The 12,575-nt window shown below is 48.3% G+C and overlaps 1 protein-coding gene across 1 annotated transcript in view; it reads right to left on the bottom strand.

Moving 5' to 3' along the window:
* Positions 1-12,575, bottom strand: part of LOC140425666 (protein scribble homolog) — a 50,597-nt gene that overhangs the window by 18,273 nt on the left and 19,749 nt on the right. Inside the window, exon 4 of the mRNA XM_072510162.1 lies at positions 3,015-3,066. Within this exon, the coding sequence (XP_072366263.1) occupies positions 3,015-3,066 (52 nt within the window). The remainder of the gene's footprint in view (positions 1-3,014; positions 3,067-12,575) is intronic.

Raw genomic sequence — 12,575 nt, 5'->3', positions numbered from 1 at the left:
TGCATTACCTCACATTTATCCGGATTAAACTCCATCTGCCATCTCTCCGGCCAAGTCTCCAAATGATCTAAATCCTGCTGTATCCTCTGACAGTCCTCATCGCTATCCGCAATTCCACCAACCTCTGTGTCGTCCGCAAACTTACTAATCAGACCAGTTACATTTTCCTCCAAATCATTTAGCTGTACTCCGAACAGCAAAGGTCCCAGCACTGATCCCTGCGGAACACCACTAGTCACAGCCCTCCAATTAGATAAGCACTCTTCCATTGCTACTCTTTGCCTTCTATGAGCTAGCCAGCTCTGTATCCATCTTGCCAGCTCACCCCTGATCCCATGCGACTTCACCTTTTGTACCAATCTACCATGAGGGACCTTGTCAAAGGCCTTACTGAAGTCCATATAGATAACATCCACTGCCCTACCTGCATCAATCATCTTTGTGACCTCTTCGAACAACTCTATCAAGTTAGTGAGACACGACCTCCCCTTCACAAAACCATGCTGCCTCTCACTAATACGTTCATTTGCTTCCAAATGGGAGTAGGTCCTATCTGGAAGAATTCTCTCCAGTAATTTCCCTACCACTGACGTAAGGCTCACCGGCCTGTAGTTCTTGCTACCATTCTTAAACAAAGGAACAACATTGGCTATTCTCCAGTCCTCCGGGACATCACCTGAAGACAGTGAGGATCCAAAGATTTGTCAAGGCCTCAGCAATTTCCTCTCTAGCCTCCTTCGGTATTCTGGGGTAGATCCCATCAGGCCCTGGGGACTTATCTACCTTAATATTTTTCAAGACGTCCAACACCTCATCCTTTTGGATCTCAATGTGACCCAGGCTATCTACACACCCTTCTCCAGACTCAACATCCACCAATTCCTTCTCTTTAGTGAATACTAATGCAAAGTATTCATTTAGTACCTCGCCCATTTCCTCTGGCTCCACACATAGATTCCCTTGCCTATCCTTCAGTGGACCAACCCTTTCCCTGGCTACCGTCTTGTTTTTTATGTACGTGTAAAAAGTCTTGGGATTTTCCTTAACCCTATTTGCCAATGACTTTTCGTGACCCCTTCTAGCCCTCCTGACTCCTTGCTTAAGTTCCTTCCTACTTTCCTTATATTCCACACAGGCTTCATTTGTTCCCAGCCTTCTAGCCCTGACAAATGCCTCCTTTTTCTTTTTGACGAGGCCTACAATATCTCTCATTATCCAAGGTTCCTGAAAATTGCCGTATTTATCCTTCTTCCTCACAGGAACATGCCGGTCCTGAATTCCTTTCAACTGACACTTGAAAGCCTCCCACATGTCAGATGTTGATTTACCCTCAAACATCCGCCCCCAATCTAGGTTCTTCAGTTCCCGCCTAATATTGTTATAATTAGCCTTCCCCCAATTTAGCACATTCACCCTAGGATCACTCTTATCCTTGTCCACCAGCACTTTAAAACTTACTGAATTGTGGTCACTGTTACCGAAATGCTCCCCTACTGAAACCTCTACCACCTGGCCGGGCTCATTCCCCAATACCAGGTCCAGTACAGCCCCTTCCCTAGTTGGACTGTCTACATATTGTTCTAAGAAGCCCTCCTGGATGCTTCTTATAAACTCTGCCCCGTCTAAGCCCCTGGCACTAAGTGAGTCCCAGTCAATATTGGGGAAGTTGAAGTCTGCCATCACGACAACCCTGTTGTTTTCACTCTTTTCCAAAATTTGTCTACCTATCTGCTTCTCTATCTCCCGCTGGCTGTTGGGAGGCCTGCAGTAAACATTGTGACTGCACCCTTCTTATTCCTGATCTCTACCCATATAGCCTCACTGCCCTCTGAGGTGTCCTCTCGCAGTACAGCTGCAATATTCTCCCTAACCAGTAGCGAAACTCCGCCACCCCTTTTACATCCCCCTCTATCCCGCCTGAAACATCTAAATCCTGGAACGTTTAGCTGTCAGTCCTGTCCTTCCCTCAACCAGGTCTCTGTAATGGCAACAACATCATAGTTCCAAGTACTAATCCAAACTCTAAGTACCCTTACCCTTACCCGTAATACTTCTTGCATTAAAACATATGCACTTCAGGCCACCAGACCCGCTGTGTTCAGCAACTTCTCCCTGTCTGCTCTGCCTCCGAGCCATACTGGCCCTATTCGGGGGGGGGGGGGGGGGGGGGGGGAGTCCTGTGTGTGGATTTGGGGAGGAGGTAGCAGTGAGCTGTCCGGGGCGGGGGTGGAGAGAGTATCTGACAGTTGCCATTCAGACTCGACGAGGTAGAGGTCAGACCGACAACAGCCCGCACTTACCAGCAGATAACAAAGTCAGGGTTAGGCCTGAGAGAGCGGAGAGTCTCCCATCGCACTCCTGACTTGCGCCCTGTAGATGGTGGACAGGCTTTGGGCGGTCAGGAGGTGAGTTACTCACCACAGGATTCCCAGCCTCTGTGTTCTGGCAGCCAGAGTATTTCCGTGGCCAGTCGAGGTCAGTTTCTGGTCAATGCCAAAGCCTCTGAATGTTGACAATGGGAGATTGTGCGATAGTAACACTATTGAATTCTGAAGGGGAATGTGAAAGGGGAGATTCTTTCTTGTTGGAGTTGATCGATGCCTGGCAGGAATGCGGATTGCCACTTGGGTTGAACGCTGCACAGTAGACCAGTATTTATTGTCTATTTCTTGGGTCAACATTATCCCGTCAACTCTTTGAATTGTGGATTGGGTGCATGCTGGGAGTTAGTGTCCAGGTGAAACTCCACGTGGCTCATCAGCTGAATCACAATCTCACCACAAGTATTGTGCACACCGGTGTTTACCAAACCCCTAGTCTATCCATACCTCCTTAAAGCAGCGATTCTCCTGAATTAAAAGATCAAAGTGTCAGAGGGACATATGATGAGAGTGAGCAGAAACACTGACTGTGAGGATACAAATCCACAGGCAACAGGCCGCCACAGGCAACAGGCGTACCCAGCCACCCTACACCAAACCTGACAGTACCTTCGGAGAGGGAGGAACACTCACCTGAAGTGCTGCCATCGTCCATGTACATCAGGTCATCCAACAGGTCTGGAGACTGAAAGTCGAAAGGCACAGCTTTAGTTAATTTAGTTGACAGCAGCGCGGTCCGGTCCCCGGGCCTCGACACAGCAGCAGATAAACACAGAGAGTGCCGGGACAGACTGCCCTTCACACACACACACCACTGCATCCAGCTGCAGACAATGTGAGGCACAGCCATTGTTCACTCGAGAACATTCAGCACAGGCTCAGAGACTCCCACCTGTTTGGAACAAATTATTTCCTCACTATTCGCCTCACAGGTTTCCCTTGGCAGGTCAGGGCAATCCGATACATTGAACACAGTTCCAGACGTTTCTGCGCAGTTTTTCGCGGAACAGATTTGGTAGAATGGTCGCACCTAAACCAATAGATTGATGGGGCAGCTCCTCACTTTTTTGGTTGACTGATTTCAGGGAGGACACGGTGGTTCTGGGTCACTGGACCATTGCTTTGTTTCAAAACACCCAGTAAAATCTAAAACACTCTGCTAAACTGACCCTCAGACAGTGCAGCACTCCCTCAGTACTGACCTTCTGACAGTGTGGCACTCCCTCAGTACTGACCCTCTGACAGTGCAGCGCTCCCTCAGTACTGACCCTCTGACAGTGCAGCACTCCCTCAGCACTGACCCTCTGACAGTGCAGCACTCCCTCAGCACTGACCCTCTGACAGTGCAGCACTCCCTCAGTACTGACCCTCTGACAGTGCGGCACTCCCTCAGTACTGACCGTCTGACAGAGCAACACTCCCTCAGTACTGACCCACTGACAGTGCAGCACTCCCTCAGTACTGACCCTCTGACAGTGTGGCACTCCCTCAGTACTGACCCTCTGACAGTGCAGCACTCCCTCAGTACTGACCCTCTGACAGTGCGGCGCTCTCTCAGTACTGACCCTCTGACAGTGCAGCACTCCCTCAGTACTGACCCTCTGACAGTGTGGCACTCCCTCAGTACTGACCCTCTGACAGTGCGGCACTCCCTCAGTACTGATCCTCTGACAGTGTAGCACTCCCTCAGTACTGACCCTCTGACAATGCGGCACTCCCTCAGTACTGACCCTCTGACAGTGCGGCACTCCCTCAGTACTGACCCTCTGACAGTGCAGCGCTCCCTCAGTACTGACCCTCTGACAGTGCGGCACTCCCTCAGTACTGACCCTCTGACAGTGCGGCACTCCCTCAGTACTGACCCTCTGACAGTGCGGCGCTCCCTCAGTACTGACCCTCTGACAGTGCGGCACTCCCTCAGTACTGACCCTCTGACAGTGCGGCGCTCCCTCAGTACTGACCCTCTGATAGTGCAGCGCTCCCTCAGTACTGACCCTCTGACAGTGCAACACTCCCTCAGTACTGACCCTCTGACAGTGCAGCTCTCCCTCAGTACTGACCCTCTGACAGTGCGGCACTCCCTCAGTACTGACCCTCTGACAGTGCGGCACTACCTCAGTACTGACCCTCTGACAGTGCGGCACTCCCTCTGTACTGACCCTCTGACAGTGCAGCACTCCCTCAGTACTGACCCTCTGACAGTGCAGCACTCCCTCAGTACTGACCCTCTGACATAGGAATACAAATAGAAAATAGGAGCAGGAGGAGGCCATTCGGCCCTTCGAGCCTTGCTCCTCCATTCATTATGATCATGGCTGATCATCAAGTTCAATACCCTGATCCTGCCTTCCCCCCATATCCCTCAATCCCTTTAGCCCCAAGAGCTGTATCTAATTCCTTCTTGAAATTACACAGCGTTTTCACCTCAACTACTTTCTGTGGGAGTGAATTCCACAGGTTCACCGCTCTCTGGGTGAAGAAATTTCTCCTCACCTCAGTCCTAAAAGTTTTCCCCCTTATCCTCAAACTATGACCCCTAGTTCTGGACTCCCCACCATCGGGGACATTCTTTCTGAATCTACCCTGTCCAATCCTGTTAGAATTTTGTAAGTTTCTGTGAGATCCTCTCTCACTCTCCTAAACTCCAATGAATATAATCCTAACCAACTTAGTCTCTTGACAGATTATTGATTTATTCATGGTTTTAGGTGGTCATTGAATGCATAGCTAAAGAGTGAAATTATTAACAGTGTCTTGACTGTGAAAATGCAGTTGTTGTTTTAGATAATGACTCAACTAGTGAACTCCAGTGTCTTAACTCTTGAAATGTAGATATTGTTTCAGTGAATGTTTCATATAATGAATTGACTATTGTATTTCAGTGTATTCAGCAGTAAGAATGGATCAACTAATTAGTTACAGAAAGGTCTGCGGCCAGCAGTGGATTAAGAAATCTATTTTCACGAGACTGCGCATGTAGACACTGAGCAACTTTGATGAACACCAGTCTTCAGTAATGGCCAATGTGTGATTAATAAATCACCCTCTAAGTAACAGGGAGAATTAGAAACCAATGAGAGTAAATGAGGGATTAGACCAGAGATAAGGATTCCCTTAAAAGTAGGACCTCGTGGTCGAGGTCTTGTTCCTGTATTTCTGACTTCCGGAATTCTTAAATCATCTATCCATTTGTTTAAAAGTGATTTCTTAGGCTTATGTTCAATGCTTTTTCTGCCATGATTCTGCATTTGACTCGTTTCTCTATTGTTTAATATTTTGTTTCTAAGGTTTGACTCAGTTCTTATGCGAGTGTATTAAAGTGAAATTAGCAATAAAGTTGTATTGGAGACACCTCCAATCAACTGGACAATTAACTCTTATTAAAAGGTAAAACAAGAGTCCCAACATCTCTATTCATAGAATTTGCAGTGCAGAAGGAGGCCATTCAGTCCAATAGTCTGCACCGGCCCTTGGAAAGAGCAGCCTACTTAAGCCCATGCCTCCACTCTAGCCCCATAACCCAGTAACCCCACCCTAACCGATCGGACACTGAGGGGCAATTTAGCACGGCCAATCCACCTAACCTGCACATCTTTGGACTGTGGGAGGAAACCGGAGCACCCAGAGGAAACCCACCCGGACACGGGGAGAACGTGCAGACTCCGCACAGAGAGTGACCCAGCGGGGAATCGAACCTGGGACCCTGGAGCTGCTGACCACTGTGCTAACCACTGTGCCACCATCTCCTTCTTTCACAGTCAAAGAACAAAGAAATGTACAGCACAGGAACAGGCCCTTCGGCCCTCCAAGCCCGTGCCGACCATACTTTCCGACTAAACTACAATCTTCTACACTTCCTGGGTCCGTATCCTTCTATTCCCATCCTATTCATATATTTGTCAAGATGCCCCTTAAATGTCCCTATCGTCCCTGCTTCCACTACCACCTCCGGTAGCGGGTTCCAGGCACCCACTACCCTCTGCGTAAAAAACTTGCCTCGTACATCTACTCTAAACCTTGCCCCTCTCACCTTAAACCTATGCCCCCTAGTAATTGACCCCTCTACCCTGGGGAAAAGCCTCTGACTATCCACTCTGTCTATGCCCCTCATAATTTTATATACCTCTATCAGGTCTCCCCTCAACCTCCTTCGTTCCAGTGAGAACAAACCGAGTTTATTCAATCGCTCCTCATAGCTAATGCCCTCCATACCAGGCAACATTCTGGTAAATCTCTTCTGCACCCTCTCTAAAGCCTCCACATCCTTCTGGTAGTGTGGCGACCAGAATTGAACACTATACTCCAAGTGTGGCCTAACTAAGGTTAGAACATAGAACATAGAACAATACAGCGCAGTACAGGCCCTTCGGCCCACGATGTTGCACCGAAACAAAAGCCATCTAACCTACACTATGCCATTATCATCCATATGTTTATCCAATAAACTTTTAAATGCCCTCAATGTTGGCGAGTTCACTACTGTAGCAGGTAGGGCATTCCACGGCCTCACTACTCTTTGCGTAAAGAACCTACCTCTGACCTCTGTCCTATATCTATTACCCCTCAGTTTAAAGTTATGTCCCCTCGTGCCAGCCATATCCATCCGCGGGAGAAGGCTCTCACTGTCCACCCTATCCAACCCCCTGATCATTTTGTATGCCTCTATTAAGTCTCCTCTTAACCTTCTTCTCTCCAACGAAAACAACCTCAAGTCCATCAGCCTTTCCTCATAAGATTTTCCCTCCATACCAGGCAACATCCTGGTAAATCTCCTCTGCACCCGCTCCAAAGCCTCCACGTCCTTCATATAATGCGGTGACCAGAACTGTACGCAATACTCCAAATGCGGCCGGACCAGAGTTCTGTACAGCTGCAACATGACCTCCCGACTCCGGAACTCAATCCCTCTACCAATAAAGGCCAACACTCCATAGGCCTTCTTCACAACCCTATCAACCTGGGTGGCAACTTTCAGGGATCTATGTACATGGACACCTAGATCCCTCTGCTCAGCCACACTTTCAAGAACTTTACCATTAGCCAAATATTCCGCATTCCTGTTATTCCTTCCAAAGTGAATCACCTCACACTTCTCTACATTAAACTCCATTTGCCACCTCTCAGCCCAGCTCTGCAGCTTATCTATATCCCTCTGTAACCTGCTACATCCTTCCACACTATCGACAACACCACCGACTTTAGTATCGTCTGCAAATTTACTCACCCACCCTTCTGCGCCTTCCTCTAGGTCATTGATAAAAATGACAAACAGCAACGGCCCCAGAACAGATCCTTGTGGTACTCCACTTGTGACTGTACTCCATTCTGAACATTTCCCATCAACCACCACCCTCTGTCTTCTTTCAGCTAGCCAATTTCTGATCCACATCTCTAAATCACCCTCAATCCCCAGCCTCCGTATTTTTTGCAATAGCCTACCGTGGGGAACCTTATCAAACGCTTTGCTGAAATCCATATACACCACATCAACTGCTCTACCCTCGTCTACCTGTTCAGTCACCTTCTCAAAGAACTCAATAAGGTTTGTGAGGCATGACCTACCCTTCACAAAGCCATGCTGACTATCCCTGATCATATTATTCCTATCTAGATGATTATAAATCTTGTCCCTTATAATCCCCTCCAAGACTTTACCCACTACAGACGTGAGGCTCACCGGTCTATAGTTGCCGGGGTTGTCTCTGCTCCCCTTTTTGAACAAAGGGACCACATTTGCTGTCCTCCAGTCCTCTGGCACTATTCCTGTAGCCAATGATGACATAAAAATCAAAGCCAAAGGTCCAGCAATCTCTTCCCTGGCCTCCCATAGAATCCTAGGATAAATCCCATCAGGTCCCGGGGACTTATCTATTTTCAGCCTGTCCAGAATTGCCAACACCTCTTCCCTACGTACCTCAATGCCATCTATTCTATTAGCCTGGGGCTCAGCATTCTCCTCCACAACATTATCTTTTTCCTGAGTGAATACTGACGAAAAATATTCATTTAGTATCTCGCCTATCTCTTCAGACTCCACACACAATTTCCCATCCCTGTCCTTGACTGGTCCTACTCTTTCCCTAGTCATTCGCTTATTCCTGACATACCTATAGAAAGCTTTTGGGTTTTCCTTGATCCTTCCTGCCAAATACTTCTCATGTCCCCTCCTTGCTCGTCTTAGCTCTCTCTTTAGATCCTTCCTCGCTACCTTGTAACTATCCATCGCCCCAACCGAAACTTCACACTTCATCTTCACATAGGCCTTCTTCTTCCTCTTAACAAGAGATTCCACTTCCTTGGTAAACCACGGTTCCCTCGCTCGACGCCTTCCTCCCTGTCTGACCGGTACATACTTATCAAGAACACGCAATAGCTGATCCTTGAACAAGCCCCACTTATCCAGTGTGCCCAACACTTGCAGCCTACTTCTCCACCTTATCCCCCCCAAGTCACGTCTAATGGCATCATAATTGCCCTTCCCCCAGCTATAACTCTTGCCCTGCGGTGTATACTTATCCCTTTCCATCATTAACGTAAACGTCACCGAATTGTGGTCACTGTCCCCAAAGTGCTCTCCTACCTCCAAATCCAACACCTGGCCTGGTTCATTACCCAAAACCAAATCCAACGTGGCCTCGCCTCTTGTTGGCCTGTCAACATATTGTTTCAGGAAACCCTCCTGCACACACTGTACAAAAAACGACCCATCTATTGTACTCGAACTATATATTTTCCAGTCAATATTTGGAAAGTTAAAGTCTCCCATAATAACTACCCTGTTACTTTCGCTCATATCCAGAATCATCTTCGCCATCCTTTCCTCTACATCCCTAGAACTATTAGGAGGCCTATAAAAAACTCCCAACAGGGTGACCTCTCCTTTCCTGTTTCTAACTTCAGCCAATACTACCTCGGAAGAAGAGTCCCCATCTAGCATCCTCTCCGCCACCGTAATACTGCTCTTGACTAGCAGCGCCACACCTCCCCCTCTTTTGCCTCCTTCTCTGAGCTTACTAAAACACCTAAACCCCGGAACCTGCAACATCCATTCCTGTCCCTGCTCTATCCATGTCTCCGAAATGGCCACAACATCGAAGTCCCAGGTACCAACCCACGCTGCCAGTTCCCCTACCTTGTTTCGTATACTCCTGGCATTGAAGTAGACACACTTCAAACCACCTACCTGAACGCTGGCCCCCTCCTGCGACGTCAAATCTGTGCTCCTGACCTCTATACTCTCATTCTCCCTTACCCTAAAACTACAATCCAGGTTCCCATGCCCCTGCTGCATTAGTTTAAACCCCCCCAAAGAGCACTAACAAATCTCCCCCCCAGGATATTTGTGCCCCTCAGGTTCAGATGTAGACCATCCTGTCTGTAGAGGTCCCACCTTCCCCAGAAAGAGCCCCAGTTATCCAAAAATCTGAAACCCTCCCGCCTGCACCATCCCTGTAGCCACGTGTTTAAATGCTCTCTCTCCCTATTCCTCATCTCACTATCACGTGGCACGGGCAACAACCCAGAGATAACAACTCTGTTTGTTCTAGTTCTGAGCTTCCATCCTAGCTCCCTGAAAGCCTGCCTGACATCCTTGTCCCCTTTCCTACCTATGTCGTTGGTGCCAATGTGGACCACGACTTGGGGCTGCTCCCCCTCCCCCCTAAGGACCCGGTTCTATTTTTTTTTTAAGACACCCAACACCTCGTCTTTTTGGATCACAATGTGACCCAGGCTATCTACACCCCCTTCTCCAGACTCAACATCTACCAATTCCTTCTCTTTGGTGAATACTTATGCAAAGTATTCATTTAGTACCTCGCCCATTTCCTCTGGCTCCACACATAGATTCCCTTGCCTATCCTTCAGTGGGCCAACCCTTTCCCTGGCTACCCTCTTGCTTTTTATGTACGTGTAAAAAGCCTTGGGATTTTCCTTAACCCTATTTGCCAATGACTTTTCGTGACCCCTTCTAGCCCTCCTGACTCCTTGCTTAAGTTCCTTCCTACTTTCCTTATATTCCACGCAGGCTTCGTCTGTTCCCAGCCTTTTAGCCCTGAAAAATGCCTCCTTTTTCTTTTTGACGAGGCCTACAATATCAATCGTCATCCAAGGTTCCCGAAAATTGCCATATTTATCTTTCTTCCTCACAGGAACATGCCGGTCCTGTATTCCTGTCAACTGCCACTTGAAAGCCTCCCACATGTCAGATGTTGATTTGCCCTCAAACATCCGCCCCCAATCTATGTTCTTCAGTTCCCGCCTAATATTGTTATAATTAGCCTTCCCCCAATTTAGCACATTCATCCTCGGACCACTCTTATCCTTGTCCACCAGTACTTTAAAACTTACTGAATTGTGGTCACTGTTACCGAAATGCTCCCCTACTGAAACATCTACCACCTAGCCGGGCTCATTCCCCAATACCAGGTCCAGTAACGCTCCTTCCCTAGTTGGACTGTCTACATATTGTTTTAAGAAGCCCTCCTGGATGCTCCTTACAAACTCCGCCCCGTCTAAGCCCCTGGCACTAAGTGAATCCCAATCAATATTGGGGAAGTTGAAGTCTCCCACCACCACAACCCTGTTGTTTTTACTCTTTTCCAAAATCTGTCTACCTATCTGCTCCTCTATCTCCCGCTGGCTGTTGGGAGGCCTGTAGTATACCCCCAACATTGTGACTGCACCCTTCTTATTCCTGATCTCTACCCATATAGCCTCACTGCCCTCTGAGGTGTCCTCTCGCAATACAGCTGTGATATTCTCCCGAACAAGTAGCGCAACTCCACCTCCCCTTTTACATCCCCCTCTATCCCGCCTGAAACATCTAAATCCTGGAACGTTTAGCTGCCAATCCTGCCCTTCCCTCAACCAGGTCTCTGTAATGGCCACAACATCATAGTTCCAAGTACTAATCCAAGCTCTAAGTTCATCTGCCTTACCCGTAATGCTCCTTGCATTAAAACATATGCACTTCAGGCCACCAGACCCGCTGTGTTCAGCAACTTCTCCCTGTCTGCTCTGCCTCAGAGCCACACTGTCCCTATTCCCTAGTTCTCCCTCAATGCTCTCACCTTCTGACCTATTGCTCCCGTGCCCACCCCCTGCCATACTAGTTTAAACCCTCCCATGTGACACTAGCAAACCTCGCGGCCAGGATATTTATGCCTCTCCGGTTTAGATGCAACCCGTCCTTCTTATACAGGTCACATCTGCCCCGGAAGAGCTCCCAGTGGTCCAGATAATGGAAACCCTCCCTCCTACACCAGCTGTTTAGCCACATGTTTATCTGCTCTATCTTCCTATTTCTAGCCTCACTGGCACGTGGCACAGGGAGTAATCCCGAGATTACAACCCTCGAGGTCCTGTCTTTTAACTTTCAGCCTGGAATCAGTCTGGTAAACCTTCGCTGCACTCCCTCCACAGCAAGAACATCCTTCCTCAGATAAGGGCACCAAAACTGCCCACAATACTCCAGGTGTGACCTCACCAAGGCCCTGTACAATTGCAGTGAAACATCTCTATTCCGATACTCAAATCTCTCGCTATGAAGGCCAACATACCATTTGCCTTCTTTACTGCCGCTGTACCTGCGCGCTGACTTTCAGCGACTGATGCACGAGGACACCAAGCTCTCGCTGAGTATCCGCCTCTCTCAATTTACACCCATTCAAATAATAATCTGCCTGCCTATTTTTGCTACTGAAGTGGATAACCTCACATTTATCCACATTATACTGCATCTGCCGTGCATGTACCCACTCACTCAGCCTGTCCGAATCCCGCTGAGGGATCTCTGTATCCCCCTCACAGCTCACCCTGCCATGCGGGATGACATAGTTTGGTATGTGAATAATGAAGTGTACATGTCATTCAGGAAGGACAGGCAGCTCGGAAAAGGTGGCGGGGTAGCTCTGTTAACTGTTGATGGTAGCACAATCGAGAAGGATGACCCAATCTCTGCAAATTGAGGTGCTGAAGCGATTCGGGTTGAGATGAGAAATTATAAAAGCAAGCAGTCACTTGTGCATGTGGTGTACAGGCCCCCGAACAGTAACCACAGAGTATATAACAAAGAGAGTGAGCTTTCCGCACCAAGTGAGGCACAGTCAGAGTGGATGTGGGTATCGGAAACTGTGAGCAAAACCGAAAGAGGTGCTTTCCCCCCTTGGTTTCTAACTTTGAAAATCTTCATAG

This window comes from Scyliorhinus torazame, chromosome 6, assembly GCF_047496885.1.
Source record: "Scyliorhinus torazame isolate Kashiwa2021f chromosome 6, sScyTor2.1, whole genome shotgun sequence".
NCBI lineage: Eukaryota > Metazoa > Chordata > Chondrichthyes > Carcharhiniformes > Scyliorhinidae > Scyliorhinus > Scyliorhinus torazame.
Note: the sequence above shows the minus strand (reverse complement) of the source record. Positions and strands in the feature narration are given on the sequence as shown.